This window comes from Falco punctatus (genome assembly GCF_963210335.1).
Source record: "Falco punctatus genome assembly, chromosome: 7".
Taxonomy (NCBI): Eukaryota; Metazoa; Chordata; class Aves; order Falconiformes; family Falconidae; genus Falco; species Falco punctatus.
Window position 1 is genome coordinate 53,891,803 of NC_137587.1, and position 27,626 is coordinate 53,919,428.

Genomic DNA, 27,626 nt, shown 5'->3' on the forward strand with positions numbered 1-27,626 from the left:
CTGACTGGTCTGTGAAATATGCAGACAAAAAAGACCTACATTCAAGTAATTACTTGCTCCTCTGGAGTTGCACTTTTTTCGTGTGGTAAGCAGAAGGCTCACAGTGTTGAAAATCTTTGCGACTACTTAAGCTGAACTCTGAAGACAAGCAAAAAAGTCTAAATATTGTGTATGTAGCAAGAACGGATTCTAGCACGCTGAGGAGGAAAGGCAATTCCATTCTAAGGCAGTTGAACTAACGGGGGCCACTCTCCAGCTTCGCAGCTCGCGGCTGAATTCTCGGAGTTCGTGTTGCAGCTTTTCTTCCAGCTGGAGCACTAATTGTTCTCCCTCCCTGTGTTGGCTGCCTGTTTTCATGACGTTTGTAAGAAACTGGTACTGCTAAGACCTCTATGGATTGCACTGCTAAATTTGGCAGAAATGGATTTGTGGATACGGGGGAAAGGGGCAGCAAGAAAGTTCATACACAAACATATATACACACGGGTGTGCATGCACACACGTGTGCCAGTCTCATTTCCTAGAAGACCAGCCTTAGAGTCCTGTGACAGGACATGGTTAGACATAGACAAGTAATTGCCTTGACTTGAAATCAGTAAGGGCTATATGATGAAACTCAAACAAGTAGTGAAATTTCAGATGTAAAAATGTCCATGCTACACAAATTACTTGTAAAGTGGAAATTAATGACTAGAAATAAAATTCTTAGCCTCCCAGGCTAGGTTCTGTTCTCTTCCCCTTGAGTGGAAGACAGTTAAGCACCAGAGAGCTGTTTCTAAGGCCTTGCTGCTATTTCTGGGAATTGGCAAAAATAAAATTTTTGAAAGGACACAAGTGATGAAGGCACCTAGGTTTCATTGGCGTGTCACTTTGCCTTTCATTAAACGCATTCTTAAAAGAATATCAAGAGGTACTCAGACTTAAACCTGAAATTCTTTGTTCTAAAAAAGGAGCATATGTGGTTTTCTGCACTGCGCTTCCAATTGTTTTTTGAAATGCAGTCCTTGAACTGGCAAGGCACCAAGGAGCTCAGCCTTTGCTTGATGAGACTTTGGACTCAAATGTACTGATAGAACACCATTTCTGCTACATTTCTGCAGAAGAAGAAAGCAGATACTGACTGCAGTACATTGAGACAACCAGGCTGTACCTAGCAGGTGTAATCCCACTGGGACCTGTCTGGAGAATGTCAGGTTTATAAAACCGGAAAAATGAAACTGTTAAAATGAGACATAACTACCAGAATTTTTTGTTACTCCATGAAGTACCAGACACTGTGGTCATTTGGAAAATAACACTACCAGAAATGAGCACTTTTAACAAGTCTAGCGAAACTAACAGAGTGGCAGAGCACCATACATGGCACCAACACAGTCAATCCTGGAACTTGTACATAGGCCAAGATTTTCTTCCCCCAGAAAAACTAGAGATTAACTGGCCCTGCTCTCTTCACAATAGTCTGGTTGTAAAAGTTTCTCTGTACTAAGTCGCATCAGGATGCGTAAGGACTCGAGACGTAGTGAAACATGCATTCATTAAAATGAAAAGTGAATTTATAGTTCATTAATTTCTTTGTAACTGTAGATGCATGTCCCTAGTGAAGTGTATAGAAATTGAAAGCATCTATCTCAAAATACCATGTCACTATAAGAGAACATCATAACGTTCCCAGTGCAATTTCATACAGGAATAAAAATCTGTTTTAAATAGCTTTGGTCTCTGACTAAACTCTGAATAAGATTTTGGATTAAATATGTGTTTGAAATAGAAACACTGTAGGATAATTACTTCATGACCATGCCGTAGTTAAAAATCCTAAGATTCAAAATCCTATATTAACAGAAAACTAGTGTGTTCAATTTTTCAGGTTATTAAGTTAAGCTTCTCATTCTATAATGCGCTTCAGCTACAGCTAGCATGTATGTATTAATATTACTGATTTATAAAAAAAAATATTTCTTTTTGGATATGCTTACTTAAATATTGAAGCATGAATCCTCAGACACACTGAAAGTCTCTCTCAGGTATGTCATGTACGTGAGGAGGAATTTTGTCATAATTCACTCTTTTGGAAACCTCTAAACTGCTGTTGTAGAGTACCAGCTCTATGGCATACAGTGTTATTCAGCAGGGGAATGGAAATGAATGCGTGATTTGTCAGGTTCTCCTAAAAATACTGTCACTTACAGAATCAAGGTAGCTCAAGAGAACAAATTTGCATTAAAAAATACAAGCAAGATTAATGTTGGAAAAATACCGGTCCAGGTTGCATGCTGCTCCGTTCTGTGTACAGATTTTGTAAGGTTTTTTAGGCTGTTGTATGGATAACTGAAGCACTAATTGCCATGCTTAAACCAGAAACAAGAACTAATCTTGACAGGCAGCTAGTGTATGTACGGTGAACTCTAGTGGAGACCACCTCAAATCATTTAGTATTAATTGCACCTTTGAGAGAAGCACTGCAGCACGCTGTGAGCAAAGCAGTAATGGGGGCCTAGAGAGAAGTCCTCGAGTGGCTGACAAATGCTGTCAACTGGGTGCTGTTATCACATTATTACAGTTCAACACCACCTGTGACAGTGACATTGATCATAAAGGTGAGCATTAAACAGCAAAAAGGAGTGTAACTGCAGCTGACATATTGGGTACAGCTATTCTCCAGGTCTTGTTGCAACAAAAAGCAGCTCCTGTAGCAGGGAGGGCAAATGAGGTAGATAAACACAGCAGGGTTATCTTCTTAGGAGACATATGGAAGGGAAACAGAGGAAAAAAGCCACGAAGAAGACAAAAGATTCATGTCACCTGCATGGGCAAAAAAATAACAATGTACCCCGGCTACCACAAAAGAGCCAGCGCAGAATGTTTATATACATATAATACACACAGTGCAAATACAAAGCAGATGTAAGGTCTTTGAGTACCTGGGGAACAGCACATGGACCTACAACAACTGCAGAGAAAGGCAAGTTGCTAAAGAGCAGACAGCTCTCAGTGCTTTATCTTTTTAACCTAAATAACTTCCACGGTGGGAACTACTGTATAGTGGTGCAGCCAAAGAATCTCTCAATGTCAGCCAACTGATGTCAGTCAGATCGATGTCAATCTGTCTGCCCAGCTCAGAACAGACACTTTGAAGAGGAGAGCAGCAAATATTCTAGCTATTTTTGTAGCAGGATGAGTGAGTGACACCAAAATTGGGCATGGAAAAATTCAAACATATTTACTGGCGTTCACTTATTCTGCCTCTAGTGAAACCCAAACTGAAACCAGACAAGCAGTCAAAGGTCAGATTTGAATTCACCAGGATTTAGACCAAACAAAGAATTTAAGAGGAAATTATCACACATTAGACACAACCAGAAAAGTTTAGTTTTCTAATCATCTCACAAACCCCAGGCAGAGCTGCTGTTAGGGAGGATGTCATTGTTCATGAAGTATTTGCAAATATGACTTTCTGTTGTGTAAACAGGAGGCTGGTAATTTTCCAGTATTCCAAAAACCTTTTGGGAAAAGTATTTCAAAACCTAGGCATTTTGATGAGGTGATTCTGTCATTTGCCTTGTCTTATCTTTGCAAGGCAAATAATCTCATCTAGGCTCCCTTTTCCATGAAAGGTTGGACCAGTTGAGCTTTTGAGGTCCCTTCCAACCTGGGCTATTCTGTGATTATATAATTCTATGTTCTTCTCTCCTCCCCAACATGAAAAAAAGTGGGTTTACCTGTTATAGAGAAGAATATCTGGCTTCCAAATCAGTCCATCAGGAAAACGGACATTCTTCACACCTGGGTATTCAGACACGTTCCACTGCAGATAGTGATCTGTCCAGTACTAAGACACACACACAAAAAGTAAGTTAGGTCATGTCATCCACTGGTGCACTGTAGTTCTCTAGGGACTGGATAGTCTGAAACAACAGGTGATCTCTTGTTCGAGAGATAGTATCTGGCTTCAGACAATGAAATATTTGGATATTACCTCTGCAATACCCATTGGAATTTTTTTCTGGCCTTAATCAAGCATAAAAATCTCATTTTCAGTTCACACTCCACTGCACATAATAGCCTATAAAAGATTTGGGGTGCTTGTTGTTCATGCTGTCTCTGGGGGCAATCTGGGATCGAACAGATTTTCTTTTACAATTCGTACATCAGCTTCAGTTATGTTTATCTTCATAGACAACTGTTTTCTGTTGTTGGAAATTCTCAGGTTGTAATAACTTGGTTATAGACGTGATGTAGAGCAGGCAACAGTCACTGCTGGCCGGGAAACAACTGGGATGGCAGAATGGTTAATAGGAGCACAGAAGCTCCTAGCAGCTCCTGTGGCCTGATGTCGGGCAACCTCGGAGGCAGCAGATCACTCGCTGCCTGCAGTATCACCCCGCGAGCCACCATGCTCCTTGGACTGCCAGTGTAGGCTGGGAGCCTGTTGCAGGCAAACCAGCCTGGGTTTCATCTGCGCTTCAGCACTGCTGAATCCCAGATGCTGTCACAGAAACATCTGGTTGTGCAGAGTCATAAACAAAAGCATTGCTCCAAAGTGCAGGAGCGAGCTGGTTACCTCCTGATCACCTGAGAAACACCAGCATGAGCCTCTGTACTGTCCTGAAACTGAGGTTGCACTTCACCCCTGACCAAGGAGATGACTTGCTGGGATACAAGGGTGTTTACTATTGTATGCAAAAAGTATAAATAAGAAATATGTTTCCACAAAATTTTTCTTCTGATCTCTACGCTTCATTGTATTGTGCCTCTATCTCCATACTGTTATTTGCATTAACTTCACATAGCTGTAGGCATCACACAACTCACCATGAAAACTTCTCCAGGTTTACAGTGCTGTTGCAATGCCAAATGTTAGTCTTTTAAATGTAAACTTTGAAATGGGTGAGTAAATGTACAATACTTCGCCCTTCCATAATCTAGTGGTCCTTATCAAAATCTTTGACCAACATTAAGGTCAGAAAAAAATTCCAGTGGGTATTGTGGAGGTAGTATTATTGATCGTTCTCCTGGGGTGTTCCCATCAAACTGTTCTGTGTAAATCCTCGCATTGCTGTCACAGGCAAATTTCAGTTTGATGCACTGGACAAGTTTCTGGCTAGCCTCACGCTGCAGGTATTCAAATTCATTCTTGTACTGGTAGAATGGTGTTTGTAAGCATCCATTTTGATGCACGCAACACATCTAATAGCATTCATCACACAACTTTTGTAAATCTTTTACAATTTCTTGGCCTGTGCTTCCATATTTATCTCATTCATATTTTAGTATGAATTTGTAGTGCCTTGACACCTGGATAAATGATCTGAGTTGCACATTACTTTTCCCTTTTGCTTTACAGATAGTATTTTTTTTACATAAGTCTTAAATCAGAATATCTGGCTCTGTTTATGGATCTCCCTCTTCACTGCCTGCTCCATTCACAGTTCTCTAATTAAACTGTATATTGCTCATGCTCATCTACACCCAGCTTCCGTAAGCTGATCAACAGCTTCTCATCTTTTTTTCAGATATTTTACATCCATTTTAACAGTAAATTGTTTTACATGAACTTCCTGATAGACAAACGTCACTTTATTTTTTTCTACGTCATCTTTTGTGGAATGTAGACATACCGTGAGGATCTTGCTATTTCTATTTTTCACAAAGCCCAGCAGTGTAAACAAACACAATAGGTGGTTCTGAGGCACATAAACTGGTGGGCTTTTGTTGGCTTTAGGTGACTGGCTTTGGGGAGGTGACAGAAGGTGACTGTGACAGCTGCTGCCAAGGGCACACACTTCCCTCGGGCTGGCGGTGTGCAGCGGGCTCTCCTGGCCACTACCATCTGACCTGCATTACAGCTATTTACAGCCATATATCCACTCATTTCTTATTCTACCTTCTTTTAGGAGTTACCGCGGCCGATAAGATGTAGTATAGGGTGACACTGAGTGATGTAAAGGGCAATAAGAAAACTTAATATTAAAGTCTTTATTAGAGATGATGTTAGGCAGTGTACGGTTGCTCTGTTTAGCTGCGTGTACAAAGTGCTCACGCATCCAGCTGGACACAAGCTGCCTTGTTTTGTTTTAACTTTAGGAATACAGTCCCCGCTGTAGCTGGAGTACATTTGATGCAGATTAAAACAGCAAACAGCTCGGGGTACTCGGTACTTACTAATCCCTGTGACTAGGTAAGGCTCCTGCTGTAACTTAGATCAAGTTTAAGATTTTGCTGCTGAACAGTATTGCCATAGAGACAGTGGTCAGGGTCAGTCTGCATGTATAAACGCTAGACTCCTACTCCCCTTTCTCCCAGGTTAGCTTTTGTATTTAAGTATTTCAGTGATGATGACATAAAATGTATTTAAGATACATCACTAGTTATACACACATATATATCAAGAAAGGGAGTGGAGAGGGAAATTCAGAGACAAATTTATTTCAGACCATTCAGCACAATAAAATGACATATGTCTGTCTGAAGCATGCTTTCAATCTGTCTAGTATACCATTAATAGATGGTTAATATGCAAACACATCTCTGTGTTTTTAATCTATACACGGGCCATGAAGAGTGGCTACATTTTTTGTAGTAGTCAAGTGATCCACTCATTGCAGTCTAAACATGTTCCACATACAGTATATGCTAAGCTGAATAAATCAAAATAAATACAGAATATACAGAATATATGAAAGAATCAGGAATTTCCGGGGGGGGGGGGGGGGGGATCTCAAACAGGATAAGGATGCTGCAGGATAAAGAGAAGGAAAATAAGTGATAGCTTCTGGAAAATAAGTGATAGCTTCTGGAGTATGAATTGTCATCTGTTTTCCTGGTAAGAAATCATAGCAACTGTTGTCATTGTAGCTCAAAGCCAAAAACATATTATATTTGACAGTTTTAATCTTACTGTACAGCAAGCCTGTAAAACAACGTGAGCTGAATCCTTCTTCCATGTCAACTTTTCTTTGCGAATAAATGGAATACCCATGCTGTCCTTTGTAGGCCATCAAAATAGTCTGTCATTTGTTTCCTAAAGCCTACCACAGGGCAAAAGAGGTGCTCTATACAAAATTTACAACAGAAGAAAAAAGAATGCATTTAAACTGAATGAGCTGGTTAAAGAAACTGCAAGGTGTAAAGTATCTTCAGAAGCAGCATGATTATCTTGAATAATCAAACTCTTCTGTAAACCTTTACTTAACCTGAACAGTTCAGTTTCTGTAATACAGAAAGGAATTCCACTAATGGCAAATCTCATCCAAGCTGCTACAGTATGGAGAAAGCTCCCCATATCACTCCATCTTTTTAAAGCACAAACTTATAGTAGAAATGTTTTGTGGAAGTATTAGGAGCCCACAGTAGTCAGCATGGTAAGAAGCATCTTCTTAATTAAGTCTTAATCTAAACTAACACAAAAAAATAGCCAGTCAAGTCAGAATAAATCTGTGTAGGATTCTTTGCCTAGGAGCAGCTCTCTCGTTTGTTAACCTTTCAGAAAAAAAGAAATTCAAAAGACTCTCACAATGTTCTGGAATATTCTGTTATCTGGTGCATTTATTACAAAGTGAGTGAAACTTACTCCTGCCCAGCAATGCCAGCCATGAGTTAATAGGGGCAAAGTTCTCAGGTGTGGTGTCTAGTGGTGGCAATAGCTATGGTTAAGTAATAAAAGAGGATGCGCAATTCTGTGACAACTATAACAACTAAACATTGCACCAAAAGGTAAAACAAAGCTACTGTTTGAAAAATGAACAGCCTATGTGGGCCAAATAAACTGGGAAACCAGGAAAAAGTATACTGTTCCCAGCTGAACATTAGGAAATTGGACTGATATTCCAATACAGAAAAGTACAGAATTTGGAGAAGTAACATAAAAAACCTTTCATGTTCACAGGTACCTTCTGATGATGACCTGTGTTTAAAGAATGACATTTTGAACAACACAGGAACAGCATGGCCATTTTAATTAAAATCCTCTTGCAGTTTCTGAAGGAGATAGATAGCAAACCAAGTAGGATGGCAGAGACATTCAGGTAGGACGGTGGCGGCAGCTCTCAGGGAATAATGAACCTCTTTGGAACAATTTTTGCCCTGTATCAGAAGAACCATCTGACGATTCTCAGAATGCTGATCTGAACAGATATTGCACATGAAATGGATTTCTTGCACCTATAGTTCTTTTTCACAATCAAATGATTTACCAAGCCGTAATGGATTTGTTGAAATGAGTGATAAGGCACTTGCTCAGTGCCTTACTCTACTTGACAGGTACCAGGGACTATTAAGACACTGTTATCACAGTCAAGAATCTAGCATGACTAAATCAACTACAATGAGTTAGTAACTTACTTAGATGTAGTGACTCAATGTCTTAAAAGTTTGCAGAAATACCTGAAACATCAAGACCTAAATCTCAGCCATACAGCTTTCCATTCAACTTAGCTTTGTCCATTACGTAGCAAGATAGAGAACAAGAACTTGAAAGTTTTCTAAAATTCAAACCCTTCAACAGATTAAACTCAAAAGACCAAAGGGGGAAAAAAACATACTTTGTTTTAAAACTTACCATTTGTAGCCAGATGTTTGTTGTTAATACTTGATTCTTTTCATCCTGGGAGGAAGCAGAAGGAAAGGAAGAAGATGAAAACCAAAATGACACGGGTAAATATATTTGACTATTATGAAATAGCCAGCTGTGCTAAGGTACCTTCCAGAGCAAAGGGAATCATTGCCTCTAACTCACTGCAACAGAAGATTTCACAGGTTCTTTTTACTATATTTCATATTGCCACAGTCAATCCAACGGTTTCCTGAGGGTGTCCTTCTGCCAGACTCTTCCCTGGGGCTCCGTCTGTAATACAGACTCTCAGAAGGCAAAGCAGCTGACAGCAGGAGCTTCCTGCTCCACCTCTGGCAGGGGCAGCCCTCTCGCTGATCAACCTGACGCACCAGACGCAGGCAGGTAGTAGCAAAGATACCAAACAAAGAAAGTGCGACTAAGCTCAGCTGACGTGTGTCAAGGCCATACTGAGTAGCTTCTTAACGGGCAAGTAGCAACACTGATACCAGTGGAACTACACAAAAAGCGTTGCATCGGCTTTACCAGAAAACTTGTTGTCAGGGCAGAAGGTTATCGTTTTGCCTGGAGCAGCTGAAGGCCTTCCCCCTTGCCTCCTGGGGCTACCTGGTGCCAGCTCAGGTGCCACAATAGGCATCTCACTGCTCCAGCTCGTTAGAGAGTTTAATTCTTCACTTGCCAGACATGTTGGTGACATTATTCTATGGAGGTACTGTATTGCTATGCACTTGGGCTGTGTGAAGCTAATGGAGTATACTATATATTCTGTCAGTATTATAGATTCTCCAAACTGAATGCACATCCCTGCCCCAGCACCAGTCAGAGCTTCATTCACAGTACAAAGAAGTGCCAGAGCAAGTCTGTCACCCGTACAGCAGCATCTGCCAGAGTTTTGAATCTAGACCTTTGACTTAAATCTGTCGCTCTTGAACTTAATGTTGTTCCTGAATGCCCAAAAACTGGGCAAAAAAAAAAAAAGATTTAATCACATTTAATACAAAAAAAAAAAAAAAAAGCTTTGTTCTTTTGTTAATACTCTTTACTAAAGGTCAATAATCTTTACCCTTTTGCTGTTGTTTCGTGGATTAAGGGAACAAAAGGCCTGAGGGACCTTTAACTGAAGCCATTTTAGAGCAGCACAATAGTAAAAAGTTACACAGCGTGTAAATGCTAATACAGTGCAGGGGGCAATGGCATTTTTAAAGCAAGTGAAGCCTTTTGAGGAGCAGCATCAGTAAATGTATGCCAGTGTTACTACATGACGTATAATCACAACTAAATGTACAACATACAGACAAAAAAAAAGATTTTAGGTAAAGATAGTTATTGTGCATGAATAAAGTCTGCCCTCAAATGCACATTCCTACCTTCCTTTAACAGGAAAAGTAAAATAAAAAATATAAGGAAGCACAGACCACAGCTAGGGATCTGGCACTTTTCTTCTCTATTTTCTGCTTCATCACCTCCATGAACCTTACTTTTTCAAAAGTATCTCAAGTGAACAGCTCATTCAAATGGCATCCTGGGTAAACAAGTTTCTTTAACCCTTTGGTTTCAGGAATACGTTATTAAGCTGCATTGAATTAGCATGCTGAAGGCATTGCTGAAGAAGTCAGCCAGGTGAAGCAGTAATTAATTTGCAATAGTAGCTCTTACTCTCTAGCCATACAAACCTTAATTTGGTGTCTGTCTCAACAACTTGCTTATAGTGCTAAAGCACAAGACTAGTTGGCATGGGATCTTTAATGATGAATTAAGAAACAATCCTTAAGATACCATTCATATCACCATGAACTAAAGTCTATAAACAAGTGTTGCAAATTCAGGACATGTAAAACATACGTGTGCTTCTATTCATCATAGACATTTTTAGGTCATATGTAAATACCACCAATGAAAACTTACTGAAAGTTTGATAGCATTTTCTCAAAGCTCTGTGCACCGTCCCAGATGAACATGACAAGTTCCTGTAATGCAGTGTCCCATCTACTGCACCTGGGCAAAGCTGAGAGCTCCGCTGCTGTGTGCTTTCTCTGCAGGGCAGACAGCAGTTGTGCTGCTTTGCACGGGAAAAACTGGCTACTCAAAGGTGCAGAGCAATTCAGAACCCATTATGTCGTGGGAACTATTAGCTGAATGGCATGTACTCTTGCACAGTTAAATTCTGAGTTAAACTCACATTTTATTCCCAGTGTGATCTCTTTCTGCACATGAATGGCCTCAGCCTTAGATTAGTGATGTTTCAAAAATTCCCTTTTCAGTAACAGGAAAAGATTGTACTGGAGTGCTGCTGATGCTTAAGCTAATGATACGCCCTGGAGATTTATTTTGAAGCCCTGAGACCACAGCACAGTTGGATGAACTATTTTAGGAGTACCAGAAAGGAGCTGTACTATCAACCAGCACACACCACAGAGCTGGGCTAGAGAGCCACCACTGAGCGGTCACACCAGCAGAGCTGAGGGGGACAGCAGCCAGCCAGCCCAGCTGTGCTCCTGGCAGCACGAGCCTGGCAGAGCCGCGGCAGGTTTGCCTGCAGGAGACTGCAGAGGTATTCTGAAAGCCAAGTCTTATTCTGAAGTGTCATCTTTCACTCAAACTCAGAGAGGGTATCCTCAGATACGTAACTCAAACTTGTCCAGCGAAGACAAGCCCTAAATGAAGATGGCCCATGCTGTTTTCCTGGGGTTTGTTTCTGTTATTTTAAGCATTCAGAGCCTGAAAGAACATATTTGAACAAAGTAACTCCCACTTGGAGCACTATATTTAAGGTTCCGTCAGTGTTTGAATCATAAATCCCACCATTGCTCCTCAGCAATAAAAACTTTGCTGCATGCTGAGACTTGGTTTATAGCGGTGGGGTTTTTTATAGTGTTTGCTGGAGCAAATGGCTTCCAACATTTTCGTCGTTACCAGATTGACTCACCCATCACTGCAGGAAAGATTCTGATTTTAGAGAGTTTGTGCCTCTCCATGGTCCTATGCGAAGCTGGTGAAAGATGTGGCAGGAGACATCCTGCAAGGTTTCTCCTGACTAGGAGAGCTTTTTGGACACTGTTTTGAAAGCTTTACAGCAAACTGCATTAACACTGGTTTTCATCAGAGTTGTGCAGTACTTCCCCATGAAATGATGGGTGGGCTTGAAATGCTTCACAGAACTTCACCAGTTTTGGTCACTTTGCAATGTTTTGTAAACACTTACAGAAAAAGCATTGAACACAAAAGCAAGGGAGCTACTATTACAAACCCCTTCTGCTATAACGGAGCAAGGAACAGGGACTTCACAATATAATCTGAGATGCTGAGAAAACAAGTTGGAGAATGAGACCAGAAACTGTATCGTGTTGTCTGGATTGGTGTGGGTTTTCCCCATACGAGCTACTTTAAGTTACTTGCGTAACCAGGTAGTACTGGCCAAGTAGTGCAGCTAATGAAGACTGAGGTTTCATTTGCATGGTGGGAGGCGAGTGGGAGGCTTCTTCGGCCTATGGATTGATAACTGTAAGCATGATCTGTGAGGCAGATGGCAAATTACTACTGGACTGCTTATCACATTTCAGGGCAATGTAGTTAAGGAAGGGAAAGTAACTGACATCAGGAAGACCTGAATGGGTCCTTCATTAATTTTTGAAGTTAGAGGTAATAATTTCTGGAAGTTTTGGAAGGGAGTTGCACTGTCTCCATTTTTCCAGGTCCCATTTCTGGTTTTGTCAGTCTTTTCTATTTAAACTGTCTTATCGGACTGACCACCTTTGGAAACACAGCATCAGATTCTCACATTATCCTTCCCTTACCCTGTGTTCAACAGAATGTATAAAAGAAGAGATGAAAATTTGGCAATGCTTTGTGAAGGGCGTTAGCCTGGACACTACAAACTTTGTAAGGAACACTATCTGCTAACTTTCAAGACGATGTCAGCACATCTAGTATCCACACTAGAACAGCTACGCAGCAAAAACAAGGGGAAAAAGAAGTAAAATAATCCTGCATGCCTACAGATATGACATCTATATGTCATATGCAGACAGTGACATGCAGCACCTAGCAAGAAACACATACTTCCCAGAAGACCTGCACAAAGTGATGTCCCGACTACAATCTATTAGCTGTAATTCTTGCACTTCAATCCAGACTCTTTATTCTTACATGGTTGAATCTCACCTAAATTACAGGAAAAGCAATGCCTCTTTGAGCTGGGCTTCAATTACTATGAACCTTAAGAAAAGACTTTGTAAAAACATTTTAAGAAGTCCCTCATTATAGCAATAATGCTAAGTTCCTGACTGGTACCTTGTGGCAAGACTGAAATTAATAATTGCAGTCTGAAGTTAAAAATGGGCTGGCAGCCAGTAAGAGACATATAGGCACTCCCTATATAGATTTTCACTTTTGTTTGCTTGAATGTCATACTACTGAAACGAGCGGGTTAATCAGTTCATTAGCTCTTATCTCATTGTCTCAGCATCTGTTCATTGAACATTCTCAACATCTTCTGATCCACTGTGCCAAATTACTAGCACCTAATGACAATGACATTTTTTCCCCACATCATTTAAAACCCTGTTATGTTTAATTTTTGCTTTAGACAACTTAAGGTTTTCTTCCTGTTCCTTTTTAGGGTCATGCGCTGAGCTCACTGAACTGTACAAAAAGCGTGACTTCTTGCAGGATTAGTACTGAGAGAGCGGGCAGGAGGGTGAGTTAAGCATTCATAAAACAGACAGTTGACAGAAGATTGATGCTGTGGCCATACATTAGGCAGCCATAGTGGCAAGATGAATCTGAGCTCCTCAGAAGTTATGGAGAGGCGGGAAGGGGCTGGACTGCTCCGTTCCTGCCCATGTGTGGCCAGCCTCCGGGAGAGGCCAGAGCAGCACGTGGTCCAGCTTCACCCAACTAGAGCCCCTACGAAAACAACGTAGCGACCTCGCACTCTTTATAACACTAAGTCAGCACGGGGGGACTACTGCCATTATCCTCTCCTCACGTGCCAAGGTTAATGCTAAACTTCCGTATTAAAGGTGGCTCGGGTCTTCTTAGTGGCAGGCAAAATTTACTTTTTGCTATCTCAGTGGTGAGTATAAAAATGAGTGAGTTACAAAAGCCAGCCTGCCGCTTCAGCAAGGACCCTGAAGTGAAAACTGCAGCGGCTTGCCCAGGACTACCTCTAGCCATCCATAGGTGGGGGCTGGAGCTGCACAACAAGTCCTGATTTTGAAGAATGTAGCAGAGGGCACAGAGTCAGGCTGCCCTGTAGCGGCTGCACATTCATTACCCCTGAAGCCATAAGGCATCACCTACGTTGCACCTCCAAAAGGCAAGATTAATCAAAATGCAAAATTGGGTAGAATTAAGAAATGTTTGGGTTTTTTTCTATAGGAATAAAATACACAGAGAGTTGGCTCTGTGAAACAGGATTTTTAGGCAATGTAAGTAGGAAGAAAAAAGGCAGCGTACAGGATTTGTGAGATGAAAGAGGCTAGAACTCCTGATGCCTTTTCCCCACCTGACTTTCCTTCCACCACAAAAGGAATAGGTTAGTGCAACTACCCTTCTTTTCTCCAGTAGTCAGCAATACACCTTTTTATCATAGTAAATGTTTTTTGACTCAGCTTACAGCACGTATTTCCAATTATGCAGAAAACGCTGTATAAACAGGCATTACCAATGCATAAATAATATTAATAATATTCCATGATCCAGCATGTGAGGCTCAACACCAGGAACAGGCCACAGAATGTTTCCAGTTTTTTGAAAATAGACACAAAAAGTGCAAAATGATTCCATAAGAAGTCAGAAGTGGAAAATATAAATTTTCACTGTTTCACTCCATTTTTCCTGAGATAACTTCAAACTTAGACATCTGATGTTCTGACTTCTGCCATATCGGTGAGATTTTTACATAAAACCAGAGCTCTGACATCTATGACGATGTGGTAGTGGTACAGCCTACTGCTGGGAAGCAACACTCCTTCAGAATTCCAGCAACTGTTGCAACCTTCGAACAGGCTTGCGGATGACGTGTCCTACGAGGCAGCCCAGTCAGCACGTGTGCCACTTCTGCATGACTTGGCCCTGGCCTCGGGCTTGCCTTAGGCCAGCTCTTCCTATGACAGCTCCAAATTTGCCCTGATTCTCTTGCTGCTAAAAACCTCCTGAATGTTGGTCTTCATTCTTTTATACTCAGCCACTCCAGGCTGCTAGTGACCTTAGTGACTAAGTGAAGGCATTTAGGATATCACCCTTCCCTTCCACATTCCACTTCAAAGCCAAACTCAGTCCTGAGGCACCTTCACTGCCGAAGATATCAGCACTGCTGTCTGTGACTTCCTCACCTTCCAACTCAGACTCTGGCTCTTTCAGACCTTCAGGGATAAGGTCTTGCAGCTGTGCTTGGATTTAGCTAAATATCTTCTGTAGCACTGAGATGCAGTCAAATCTCTGAAATCTAGCCTGGAAACGTCTGCCTTACTTTCTGTGCTTCTTGACCTCTGATTTAATTTCTTCTAGCATTTTTTTTTCTTTTTTAATCAAAGAATTAAAATCTTAAGGCAAACCAAAATGTGAGTAGTTAACTGAAGTGAAAATTGTAAAGAAAACTTTTCTGTTGAGCTCTTAGGTTTATTAGATTTGTGATGGGTGGCATATGAATTGCTCTTCATACTCTCTATGTGCTAAAGGTCTTTGAAATCAGAGAACTGCTCTGGAGAACTGCTCCTCACGGGGGAGAGTGGAGTGTGTTGCTGGAGATGACAGACTGGCACAGATTGCTGCCACTGCCTGTTTTTGTTTTTTACGAAGGCTGACTTTGGGCTGTAAATGCAATGAAGAGCAAGGCAATAAATGGCTATTCTGGGGCTAACTGGAATACCGAAGAGTTATGTGGGAAACAGACAGAGTTTCCCTGCAGGGAGGCTGCCCCTCACTCTCTCCCCAGCCCATGCTTTCATTTGTGATACAGTGAAAAGTTCATGGAAGTCCCCTAAATCTCTAGCCAGGAACAAAGCAGGGCAAATCTTTGGCATATTCCCAACACAACCTGCTTTCCTGAGCACTTCTATAATCTTGAAGGAGTGGCAGTACCAATCCCAGATGCAGTGACAGTTCCTCTATTTCCTATTTGAATTAAAAAATCATCCTCTTCGCATCGTGTGAACAGTACAATAGAGCTGAGCAAGAACCTACACTAAAATGTGCAGCTGAAAATGAGAATGCAGCTGAAGAGTCTTTCTGAAAGGGTGTATCATTCAGGCAGTGTTCAGGCTAGTGACTGTTGTATATAGCGGCTCAATGGTATAAACAAATTTAGAAATATTTGTAGGAGAGGGTCACTGTTAATCCAGGCATTTTCCTGTCTTGACAGTCTGTAAGTGTGTCCCATCCATCAGGAACACATGAAATTGTTCAGACTACTTACTGTCTTTTTGGGTTTGTTTTGTTTTGGGGGTTTTTTTGGGGGGAGTGTTTGTTGGGGTTTTTTTAATTATTATAAGCGTGATTAAATGAGTAGAAAATCAACAAATGTGTTTTAAAAAATGACTTTGTAAGTCTTTCTTCTAACCTACAAGCACATTATTTCCAGCCAATTAAACACAAGGGAAATGGTGCCCAGCTACAAATAACAATGCAACAGTGCCAAATGAATACTTCACAGTACTGTGACAAAACTTCTACATAGCGTTACCGATTTCAGCACTGCTATAAATATCCTCAGCAGTGCAGTCTTTGCACGCACTTGTAAGCTCAATGTACAGCAGCTTGGACTGCCACATGTGCCGACATTAGTTCCAGATGTTTGCACGCAGTAGCAAGGACAAGCAGAAAAGACAGGCTGAGGAACGGAGCAGAAATAACATGGAGTGTTACCCCAAAAGGAAACAAGCATTGGTTGTTGGGTGCAGAGGGGTCCTGGGATAGGGGAGGTACAAGCTTTAGCCATGGTGAAGCTCATTATGGTGAGTTTCTGGTTTCACGTAGTGGAAACTGCAACAGGATGGTCTGCAAGTCACTGGGCAACACTGGTGAGAGACGGCATGTAGCAGCTGGGAAGAAGGGAATGGGAGAGGACGAAAGGAAATCTCCTGGTGTGAGTGCTGGAAAGATACCCTGAGCACTAGACTAGCTACAGTTCTGGTCTGTGTTTAACACTTGAGCCAGCACATATTTAACACAAGGTTTGCTATGAGCTTACCCACATTTACAGTTCAGACTTGGTGACTGTCGAGTTTGACCTGTGTAAGTCTGAAAAAAATGGGGATTTTCAGGTCTGCGTTCTGCATGGGTATTGAAGCCTGGAGTTCACCTGTCCCATGCACTGTTCAGGTGCACAACGATTAAAACAAGAGTGAGGAAGTAAATCTGAATCCAACAGCCAAGTATCCTCCGGCTCATAGCTAAAGTTCTGTGGAAGTTTTAAAGGTTTCTAGAGTTAAAATGCTAAAATGTCACTAAAGCATTCTGTGCTGCTAGAATAGGACTAGATGCTCAATTTTGGCCTTTTGGCTATCTTAATTTTTTCTTTAAAATTAGAAAAATGTCATTTGGTTTTTACCTGGCTTAAGGCTGCATTTGGGGTGTGAAATGAGGAGTCTGATTGCTTTGCTTAATTCAGGTGAAATTCTGAGGGGGGATGGTTTGGTTTGGTTTTTATACTGTGCCATGTGTGCTCTATTCTACAAGTCTGAAAAACTCCACTGGTATCTCCACACCAAGTAATCTTTTTGCAAGAAGCATTTGCCCTCTCCCCAACTACTTTGTCTGACTTTAAAGGAAAGGAGGAATTTGCTCAAAACATACACAGGTCTTCCCAGATGGATGCAAACCTTACACAGCAGAACCGCTGCTGGAGAAAGAGCATAGAAGAGTCATCTTAACTCTGGGCAGAACATGTGCACAAGAAATACAATGGATTTCTGTTCCATAGGTACTCTTGAGAAGGTCTGACAGTCGTGCTTGCTATCGACTGTAACAGGGCTTTGTCCTGGCAATGGGCTTCAGATGTATTTTCACTGAGTTTCACAGAAAAGAAGTGGAGATTATAAATATGTGTAAGAGCTTCATGATGTACCATTTCTGTTACCATGGGGACATAATTGTAATAGCAGTCATTTTTTCTTTTATTTTCTTTTTTTTTTCAGTACATCATTGTTAACAAGAGATTGTATTTAGATTTGAACACATTCATCTTGGCAAAGACAAGCAGGGATCAGGCGTGTGAAATGAGTAAAGCACAGGATAGCAGCACATTTTGTGCGAAAAAAATATTCTTTTGAAGAGTAAGAGGAGGAGGTTTCTTAGGAATTCCCATGATTCACTATAGGTTTCACTCAGTTCAATTATTAAATACAGCACAGAGCTTAAAGTGCAGTTACATTTATTGCAAGCGTGCAAAGTAATAACCGTGTTCTGCTGCCTTATTTATACTCCTTGACTCCGTTGTACTCCACGGCAGACTCCCATGGAGAGGACTGAACCCTGAATCAGTGTTAAATACTGACTCCAGGTCCTGATTATCATTGCCAGCCTGACACAGGCAGGCATCCCAGCTCGGAATGCATACTGGGACCTGTGAGCTACCAACCACCCCACAGGCTGAGAGGGAGCAACAGAGGCCTGTAGCCCCACTCCTTGGACAGCATCGAGACAAGAGGGAGTCAAATCCTTGCAACCTTATTTATTTGCCTAGAGGCTAGCTGCAAAACACAGCTGATGGTGCCAAACAGGGAGGAGCGGCTGCCCCCCCAGAGGCTGCGCTGCCCCTCAGCGAGACCTGGGCGGGCTGGAGAGCTGGCGGAGAGGGACACGGGGAAGTGCCACCAAGGCCAGTGTAGGGTCCTGCCCGGGGAGGGACAGCCCCACGCAGCAGCACAGGCTGGGGCTGCCCTGCTGGGGGGCAGCTCTGCGGGGAAGGGACTGGGCTGCTGGGGGACAGCAGGCTGCCCACGAGCCAACAGCGTGCCCCGGTGGCCAAGGGGCCAGCGGTGCCCTGGGGTGCACGAGGAGGAGCGTGGCCGGCAGGTGGGGGGAGGTGACCCTCCCCTCTGCTCTGCCCTGGTGAGGCCCCAGCTGGAGCCGTGCCCAGTGCTGGGCTCCCCGGTTCCAGACAAGGAACTATGGGAGAGGGTCCAGTGAGGGGCTACAGAGATGGTGAGGGGACTGAAGCGTCTCCCTGATGACAAAAGGCTGGGAGAGCCGGGGCTGCCCGGCCTGGCGAGGAGAAGGCTGAGAGGGATCTTCTCCACGCACACAAACACCTGACAGGGGTGTCAGGGGGACGGGGCCAGGCTCTTGGCTGTGGTGCCCAGCGACAGGGCAGGGGGCAGCGGGCACAAACTGGGACACAGGCAGCTCCAGCTGGGTGTGAGGAAGAACTTCCTTCCCTGGAGGGTGGCAGAGCCCTGGCACAGGCTGCCAGAGGGGCTGTGGAGTCTCCTTCCCTGGAGACATCCCAAACCCACCCGGACGTGACTGTGCAGCCTGCTGGAGGGGACCCTGCTGTGGCAGGGGTTGGGCTGGGTGGTCTCTGAGGTCCCTTCCAGCCCTGATCGACCTGTGCTTCTGTGATAGGTCAGGCTGTACCTGTTCTGGTAATGCCAGGACAGCATTATATCAAAAGATTTGACTCTTTATTCTTGCTAATCAACTTTAAGTCATACTTGATGTTTATTAAGTCCTTCTCCTCAAAATATTCCTAAGTCATATGGAAATGCTGTTATAGCATGTATATTTAGCAAACAAAGGTGGAAGGAAAGCAGGTGGTTTCTCAAGGGGAGAAGAGAAAGGTACGGGGGGACAGGGGGCTGAACACAAAGCTGTCTCGTCCTCTCCCTTTGTGCGATCAGAGCACACAGCTCCAGCACAAGCCTGCTGCTGGCATTCTTCTATCCTATTTTTGTGAATAATGGCATCAGAAATTTCCACACCTGACCAGAGCATGTTGTCCACGTTTTAGCATCAGTTCAGATGCTGAAACTGTAGAATCTTTGAGGACCACCAGAGTCACAGAGATAGAGGCATTTGACTAGGACAGAACCATGAGGAACAGCCCTGTCCACTACACATGGACATAGGTAAGGCCAGCTTCAGAGGACCAGTTAGCAAAGTGTTGTTACTCATCCCAGAGAGTCTCTCTAACTGTACTATCTTATCTCCATCTTTCCAAGTGTAGGCAAATTAAACAAGAAGGAGTATCTCCAAAATTCCTGATGTTAATGTTACATGATCCATTATCCTTGATGTCTTGGGGTCTCTGTTCAATCTAGGATACAGCACAGCCATCACCATGGCAATTAAAAAGTTCCCTGGAGAAGGGTGTAGTACAAAATATATTGCTTATCCTGCTGAACATCTCTGCAGCTATTGACACAAGAAGTATTACAAAGACACCCTGATAACTCAGGAAGAGAGGATAAATCAGCATCACAGAAAATCAAGTTATTCCTTACCCTTCATCCTCTAAGGTACAGGTTTGAGAGTTGTCTTTTACAGGGTCTTAATTTTCAACCTTCCCTAAAAATCCATATGGTCCCTACTTCTCTTCAATGCCTGTAAAGAGTCACTGACAAAAGTACTGAGAAACCATGAGCTTGGCTGAGAGGAACATATTGATGAAAATCAACTGTGTGTCTGTCTCTTCACAAATGCAACAAGCGTCATGACTGAAATGTCAGAACACCTACACAGTCCTTCAGGCTGCTGTTTTCTGCAACACAAAAGAGCAAACTCTCTCCTATGAAAAGAACATTTCTGTCTGGTGGGGTCAGAGATGGAGCGAGCGCTCCAAAAGCCATAAAAAATGCTTAGTTGAGCTCAGTGCGTGGTTCAGTCAGACTTGCCAGTGCTCGTTATTTTTTCTGTCTTTGTTCTTGCATTTAGTAGCAGTGGGTGAGAGGCCTGTTTCTTTCCTCTCAAATATCTAAGCAACATAACTGTGTAGTTATTGAGAGTAATTACGGGGATGCCAACTACAGAAATACGTTAATACTCATGGCTGAACAGAGAAAAACAAGCCAATAGAAGTCCAAAGCAGTAGTGCTGTGCAGTTAAACATGTGTGGGGTCCAACTCTGCACACAGTTATCCATCATCTTCCCTTCAGGCTACTCCATTATGAGGATCATATAAGCAATACAGAGACACGATGATCAGCTATGCAAATATGGCTCCACATCACTACTAGAGCATTTTGGAGAGAGGAACTCGATAAATATCATATTCTCACGTTGCTTCCTGCCATGCTCTTTGCGCTTCCCAGTTAGCTGTTGTTGAAGCCAGTGTTAGCAGCCTTTCCTTTTTACAAACCAAATTCTAGTTTCAGACAACACGTATGAAAATGCAAGCATAATTCAAGGTTAAATCCAAATATACATTTTACTTCAGGTTTCTTCTGGTTATTCTTGGAAAATAATTATTTCAATTTTGAATAAATTAAAAAGTCAAAATAAATTAGCTAACATTAAAAATATTTAAGTAATCAAAATTCTAAGTGAATTTTAAAAGATTTCTTCTTCTATATAAGCACATGTACGTATATGCTCTCTGCTGCCAACCCATTGTGAAATCTTTTTTTTTCTTTGCCTTTTTTGTAACTCTGAGATATATTTAGATTGGAAGCAGTTGGATTGTTTAGTAGTCTATTCAGGCAAACATGGTGAGGAGTTCAGGAGAAATTGAAGAATTCACATCTGTATCATCTAAATTTGAAGTAATTAACATTTGAATGTTTCTATGTTAATACACTGTTCATAGATAGGAAAGTGTTTCTTGCAATCCATCGACAATACTTCGTTCAACCACTGTCAGCACAATTAGATTTGTAAATTACTGAAAATTTTTTATACTGTGTGCTTTTCCGAGAGAAAAGTAGGCACTGTACCGACACAAGCCTGAGAACAGAACCCTAAAATGAAAGAGGGAAGAGACACAGAATGCCACCTACTTGATTGCCCAGGAGCCACAGCCCATGAGGACTACCATTTAAAAACGTTAAACCACAACTGGCAATCTAAGCTAGTCCCCAGGCTCCTCTGGTAACACAGGTGCTCCCGAGGACGGTGTCCGAGGGTAGGTGCGCTGCTTTGGCTGCACCTCCTGCCTCCCTTGCCACCGTCCCCGAGACTGCTGCAGCACCCTTCCTGCCAGCCTGTGGACCCACGCACACCAGGTTAGAGGAGCGGGACAGGAGTGGTGCTGCTTAGGTGTGGGTTGCTTTTCCCCAGATAATTCATCCAGCCCACAGCATCTGCCCACAGCCCTTCCAGAAGACTTCCCAGAAAAGAAACGGGTCCAGCAGGGGCAACCACCTGCATCTGAAGTCCTTCCTCAGTGCACACTGACACTGCAGTCAGTGCCAAATCAAACCCAGAAGAACCAAGTCAACTCCCTTCTTTATGTGCACAGTAAACCAGGCTTTCCCAAGAAATGCCAGATTTATAGAGCATGTAATCTGTGTGTGCACAGAAATGACAGCAGACGAGTAGAGAGACTAGACGGCACGCACCGAGCGCATCGCTCCCGCCGCAGCTGTACGTTTTGTGCTGCACCCTATGGAGCCAGATGCTCAGCTGCCGGAGAGCAGTGCAGCCCCGAGGTCCTCTCAAACATTTCATACAAACTTCCACAGGCTGTAACAAGCTGATCCACACAGTCAAAACAAAGGACACAAACTCATGTATTAAGCAGTGACATGATGTATTGTCTAGTACTTGAACGTGACAGAAATACTGTCATTTTAATTTTATATAGCCTTAAAAAAAAAAAAAAGGAACTATTCTGAGTATTACAGGGAGTATATTTGTTGCAGTCTCCAAACTTCTGTGAATTACAAGCTTTTTATAAGAACAAGTACTAGCTAGCCAGACCTGACTCCCAAAATGTATGTCTTGTGCTGTAGTTTTGCTTTATTAGTTGATCAGTGAGGACTAGCAATAATTACTAAATTATGTGGCTTTGCAAATTCTGTTGCTTTAATAAGAGGTCCTGTGTAAAATGTAAAAGCTTTATGTTGCGGTCCCTGTGCTTTACAGCAGTCCCTCACACCAGAATCTGTTTTCTAGGAGCTTAATCATACTTTTCACAGTGAGGATGCAAACCTTCTCACCACAAGTGGCATACCAGCAGAGGTCTACTCGCTATTTCCGTTAATGGGGCATCCATACCAATGTAGTTAGAAAACAAAGAAATGAAGTACTGAGCTTTTTTGATTCATGCTGATTATTTATATATACAAAGGGTGAGAAAAATGTTAGAGAAACTGCTTTACTTTACTCATATTTAAAAAACCCAACAAACAAAACCAGAAAAACCCCAACTGTGTTTTGTACTATAATTCCAAAGTCCTCTCCTGTGGAAGTAAAAGCAGAACAGAAGTTCTGACTTCCACATACAATGAACATCTCTAATGTCGTCTCGTTAACCATTACCAGAAGTCTTTTATTTTTCCTTCCTGCAAACTGCCTTCAGTTCGTGGAAAATCAGTGCTTCTCATTCCATCTTACAGAATAGAGCCTGTTTGAAATACCTTTCCAGATCTAACACTGAGAAGTCTAGGTAAAAGAAAGATGCTAGGTAAAAGGAGAAAACAGTCAAAAAAGCCAGAAGATACTTAGAAGCACAGGAAAAAAGGACAAATGCCACTGAAGGAAGGTTGCGGTTTGTCTTAGTTACCAGATTCTTGCCACCACAGGGCAGGGAGAGGAGCTGTCTGCTAGTTTAAGTGGATCGATTATCAGAGTATTTTACACCGTTACTTGAAAAGGTCTGCTCCTCTTATTTCTTGGAGAAGCAGAATACTTTGTTTTCTGTTATAATCCAGTAACTTTCATAGGTATTAAACTCACTAAAAATATCGGAAAGCATATCCCAGCACAGTTCCAGTCTTCTAAACTCTCAGGAATAAATGATGGTAGAATGGAAATGGCTGCAAGATGAAAGTGCGCATAGTTTCTCCCTTTAGCATGGAGGGAATGAAGATCAAGCAGCAAAGTGAGAGGAAAATAAAGCTTGGAGAGACTTTTTCTAATGTACACAAATGAATGCTAAAAATTAAAAGAATAATGCAAATTTGATGAGCTTCTGCCACAACCATTGTTTGCAAAGAGGCTGCTGAGGTTTGATAAACAGCTTAGGAACTTCTTCAGCACCATTTCTCAACAAGCCTCTTGATTTGGTTGTTTTATTCGTCTTTCCTGATTTAAATTTCTTTTTTCTTTTTTCATTTTTGCGGGGGAGATGTTTGTTTTATAGTCTGTTTCTTTACAGAGGCTGTTCTGCTTCTGTGAATGACAGCATAATTTTCTTTTTCAAATTTCAAGATATTTTACATTACTATCCTGCCCGGTGGGTCCGGGGTATTTGATTGCAAATACTGAGTTGCAGATTCTTATGCAGAGGCTTTGCTAAGCACTGTATGTAAGTCATTGAAGTCAACTGTATCACTTACACTGTGTAAAATGAAACAAGGACGAAAGCCCTTGAATATATAAATCTAAGTCATACAAGTAACCAAGGGCAATGTAGGATGAGCAAACTTTGACTGCCTTCAGATAAAGGTAAAAAAGTTTCCATGCTTTCATTTTTCCTTTGGTCTGCACAAGTGAGTTGAACAGCCTAAAGGAACAAGATTTCTCTGGAGATTCTGCTGCTGCTCACTACATACAAACAACTATTCAGCACTTTTCTTTCCCCTAACTAGAAATTAAAAAAAGAAACAGAAGAAACTGGAAAATAAGTGAAAAATGTTGCTTAGTAAATTATTTAATTAGCTAGTAAATGTCTGGTGGAAACATGAAAGATTCCTGACTAAATGGTGTTATGCAACGTAAGTAAGAACTTGACTATTTACATAGATAAATCACTAAATTCAGTGTACTTGAATAAATTATTAAATGTTGATTCTTCAGCCAGTACAAAAAAAAAATACTAATTTATGATCAGAGCTGACCAAAATTGACATGTTCATACCGTCCAAAATGTTTCCCGCTGCCAGCCTTGCTGCAGAAGTCACAAGCGAAGGCAGCATCGATCCAGCATTCCCACAAGTTTAGCAGCTTGGCTCAGAGTTGGAACTAGCTTGGGGGTTTGCTAAATATATGACAGATTTTAAGTGAAGCAGAACCACAGGTAAGAGGTTTGTGAGTAGTTCAAGCTGATCTACATTTGAAGTCAGTCACCTAGAAAAATAACTACCCAAAAAATGGGTACAGCTAACTGCCCAGTCCCAGAGGATGGGCACAAAGCCCAAGGGGCAGGAATGTGAAGCCAGAAGTAGGTGAGATCGTCGCTTTTAGCAGCAGAGTACTGAGATCAGCTTAGGACACTCACAAAACGGTGTCGCAAGTTCCACATAGAAAGACGTATTACTGAAAATTAATACGAGAAAGCCATTCACCGATCCTAATGTGTTAATTCTTCTGCTCTTAACTTCAGCATTTTTATGCTAGTTTTATTTAACACAGTCTTGTATGCTCCAACAGTTACTATCTGAACAATTCTGATGTTAAAAGAATCCAGTCTATCAAAATATAATTAGCTTGTAAATATTTTGGAACAATGATGATCTTTTCAGCTGTGTTTACATACCGTGTAGTACAGGGAGAGTCTGGACCATGCCTACAAGTATAGTTGATGGAATGATAAAAATCATACAAATACCTTCCCTCATACAGAGGCAGTATTGACCTGTCTTCGGTTCCAGTCACTTAGGCTCAAATTAAATGCAATACAACCCAAGCCTCCAGCAGACGGATGACTTCCAGTGCATCCAAATACTTTTTAGAATACAGTACTCAAAATTTCACATAATTTAGGCTTTGAAAAAAAGGTGCATCAAATTGGGTCAAACCAGTCCTTTCACTCAACTTTTACAACAAGACAATGTTAAATCCTAGTTTTGCCCTCAGTATTCTCTGAACCCCTCCCAAACTTATGTCATCTGCAAATTTAATTAAAATACTACTTATTCTATTTCCAGATGAATGAAAAGACTGACCTGTTCCTGGGGAATCTCACCACGTAACTAAAATCTCACCACTTTGACAGCAAACTACTGACAACTACTCTTAAGATTTTCTAACCAGTTCTGCTATGTGGGATTGCCAAGGCCTTATTCTCTAGTTTTCTGCTAAGAATGTTATTCAGAAAGGCTTTATTAAAGTCAAAATACATACCTTGCTGCAAATAGTCAAGGAACCTGATATGCTTCACTAGAAGTACCTTTATGGGGTGTACCCATTTCTGTTGAAGAAGGTGCCTCATCTTTCTAGAAGTGTTTTTTAGTGTTGTTCCCAAGTTGGAACAAGGGAAGTTCTGCTTAGATGTTAGGAAAATTAATCAACCGTGATGATAGTTTAATATTGGACAGGTTGCCTAAGGAGGCTGTGGAATCTCTCTCTGCAGAAGTGTTCAGTACCTGACTGGACAGTCCTGAGTAACATGCTCTGTTTAGACATATTTGGAGCAGGGTGGTGGACTAGATGACCTCTGGAAGCCCCTTCCAAACTCAAGTAAGACCACAGGATTCTTCAGCTCATTTAGATAGCAGTAAAAATTGAGTTTAAACTATCACTGTATATCTCAATGTGTTCCAGTTCTTCATGTCTGTGTCTCTAAGCAGTAATTTGCAGTGTAAATGTATGATCATTTTGTGTTAATTTCTAAGGTTTCATCTCCTGACCTTTGGGGATGGAATTCCCTCAGATACGATTCTCTTAATTGTGTTAATTTACAGTAGATACAAATATGGCTATTGTAAAAATGTCAGGCTAGGCACAAAATTCATACCTTTGTGATCACTGTGTTTGTTTTTCTATGCCATTTGCTATTCTGCATGAGATGCAGCAGAGCAGGAACAGCACTGCTGCTACATCTATTCCTAGTGTGCGCTCCAAACCAATAGGTAGCGGCTGAATATTCTCCTCTGATGGTACTACTGGGATAGATGTTAAAAGAGGAAATGTTAGAAGGTGTTTGCTTCCACATAGCGTTTAAAAAAGTGGTGGCTTTAATTTTATCCAGTATGGAAATTGTATCAGCATATTTCAGGAATCTGTTTCTCTAAAATGCATATGCTGGAAGTTTTTTCCTAAATGTAAGTTAGGTTCATACTCCACATCAACGCTGAAATACTAGATGGGCACAGGCCAAAGACTAGCTTCTTGTACAAGTAGTGGGGTTTCCATGAGGTGAGATGTAAATAAAAATAAGTAGCGTCTCTACATCATGTTCTTTATTTTTTTGACATTGTATTGAAGCTATGACCTTGACCAACTACGAACACCCATTAACCCCTCTTCCCCTCCTGCCACTCAGGTATGCAGATACCCTTAGAATCTGTTCGTTCAGATTTTCCCTCTGTATTTATTCTTAAACTTTTTTTGTTTTCTTAAGTCAGAAATTTCCAAACATTTTCTCATTCAGATTCAAAGAGATGCTTATTATCAGGCTATTCATCCAATATACATTGCTTTCCAGCAAGGAGTTTTGAAACAAGATTTCAGCAAATTCAAGAAGGAAGTACGTTATTCTTTATTTCTTTCATCAAAATGCTTAGCATTTCTCATTTTAAGAAATTTGAAAAAAAATTATAAAAAGCAAAAGAAACCTCTTATTCCATCTTCTGATATTATAACAACTGAAATGCCCTTGAATAACACTTCTGGCCAGCTGGCTGTCTCCGCTTTATTTTCACTTCAGGATGATTTAATTGCAAGATTGTTTGCAAAGGTTTAAGAGCACTGATTTTTCTATTAAGGAATGCAGGAATAAAGCAAACTGAAGGAACTTAAAAGCTCTCTCTTGAAAGTTCTTATTAACCTGACACAGAAGCTTTTTTTAAGCCCACTCCTTTCAAACCTCTTTCTTTTCAGTTCGCCCTCCATCCTCTTCTACCCAAATTCCACCTCTCTTCCAAACTCCTTGCCTGTCTCTCAGGTCCACCACACATTCCTACTTCTCCTCTAAGCACTCCCCCAGCCTCCTAGCTCTCCTGTGTCCCCAAACTGCATTCTTCTCACACTGCCAGCCTTCCCTCAACATTCCGTCCCCAAAGCAACACTTCCTAT

The 27,626-nt window shown here is 41.6% G+C and overlaps 1 protein-coding gene across 2 annotated transcripts in view; it reads right to left on the reverse strand.

The window, feature by feature from the left end:
• The window catches only part of LOC308067569 (neuronal acetylcholine receptor subunit alpha-7), a 49,438-nt gene that overhangs the window by 14,479 nt on the left and 7,333 nt on the right, over nt 1–27,626 (reverse strand). For both annotated transcript variants that reach the window (XR_013929661.1, XM_080396662.1), the window contains exons 3-4: nt 8,558–8,602; nt 3,720–3,829 (exon numbers count right to left, since the gene is read on the reverse strand). Coding sequence is in view for 1 of the 2 variants with exons in the window: in XM_080396662.1 (XP_080252788.1) it covers nt 3,720–3,829; nt 8,558–8,602 (155 nt within the window). In the remaining variant the exon portion in view is untranslated. The remainder of the gene's footprint in view (nt 1–3,719; nt 3,830–8,557; nt 8,603–27,626) is intronic.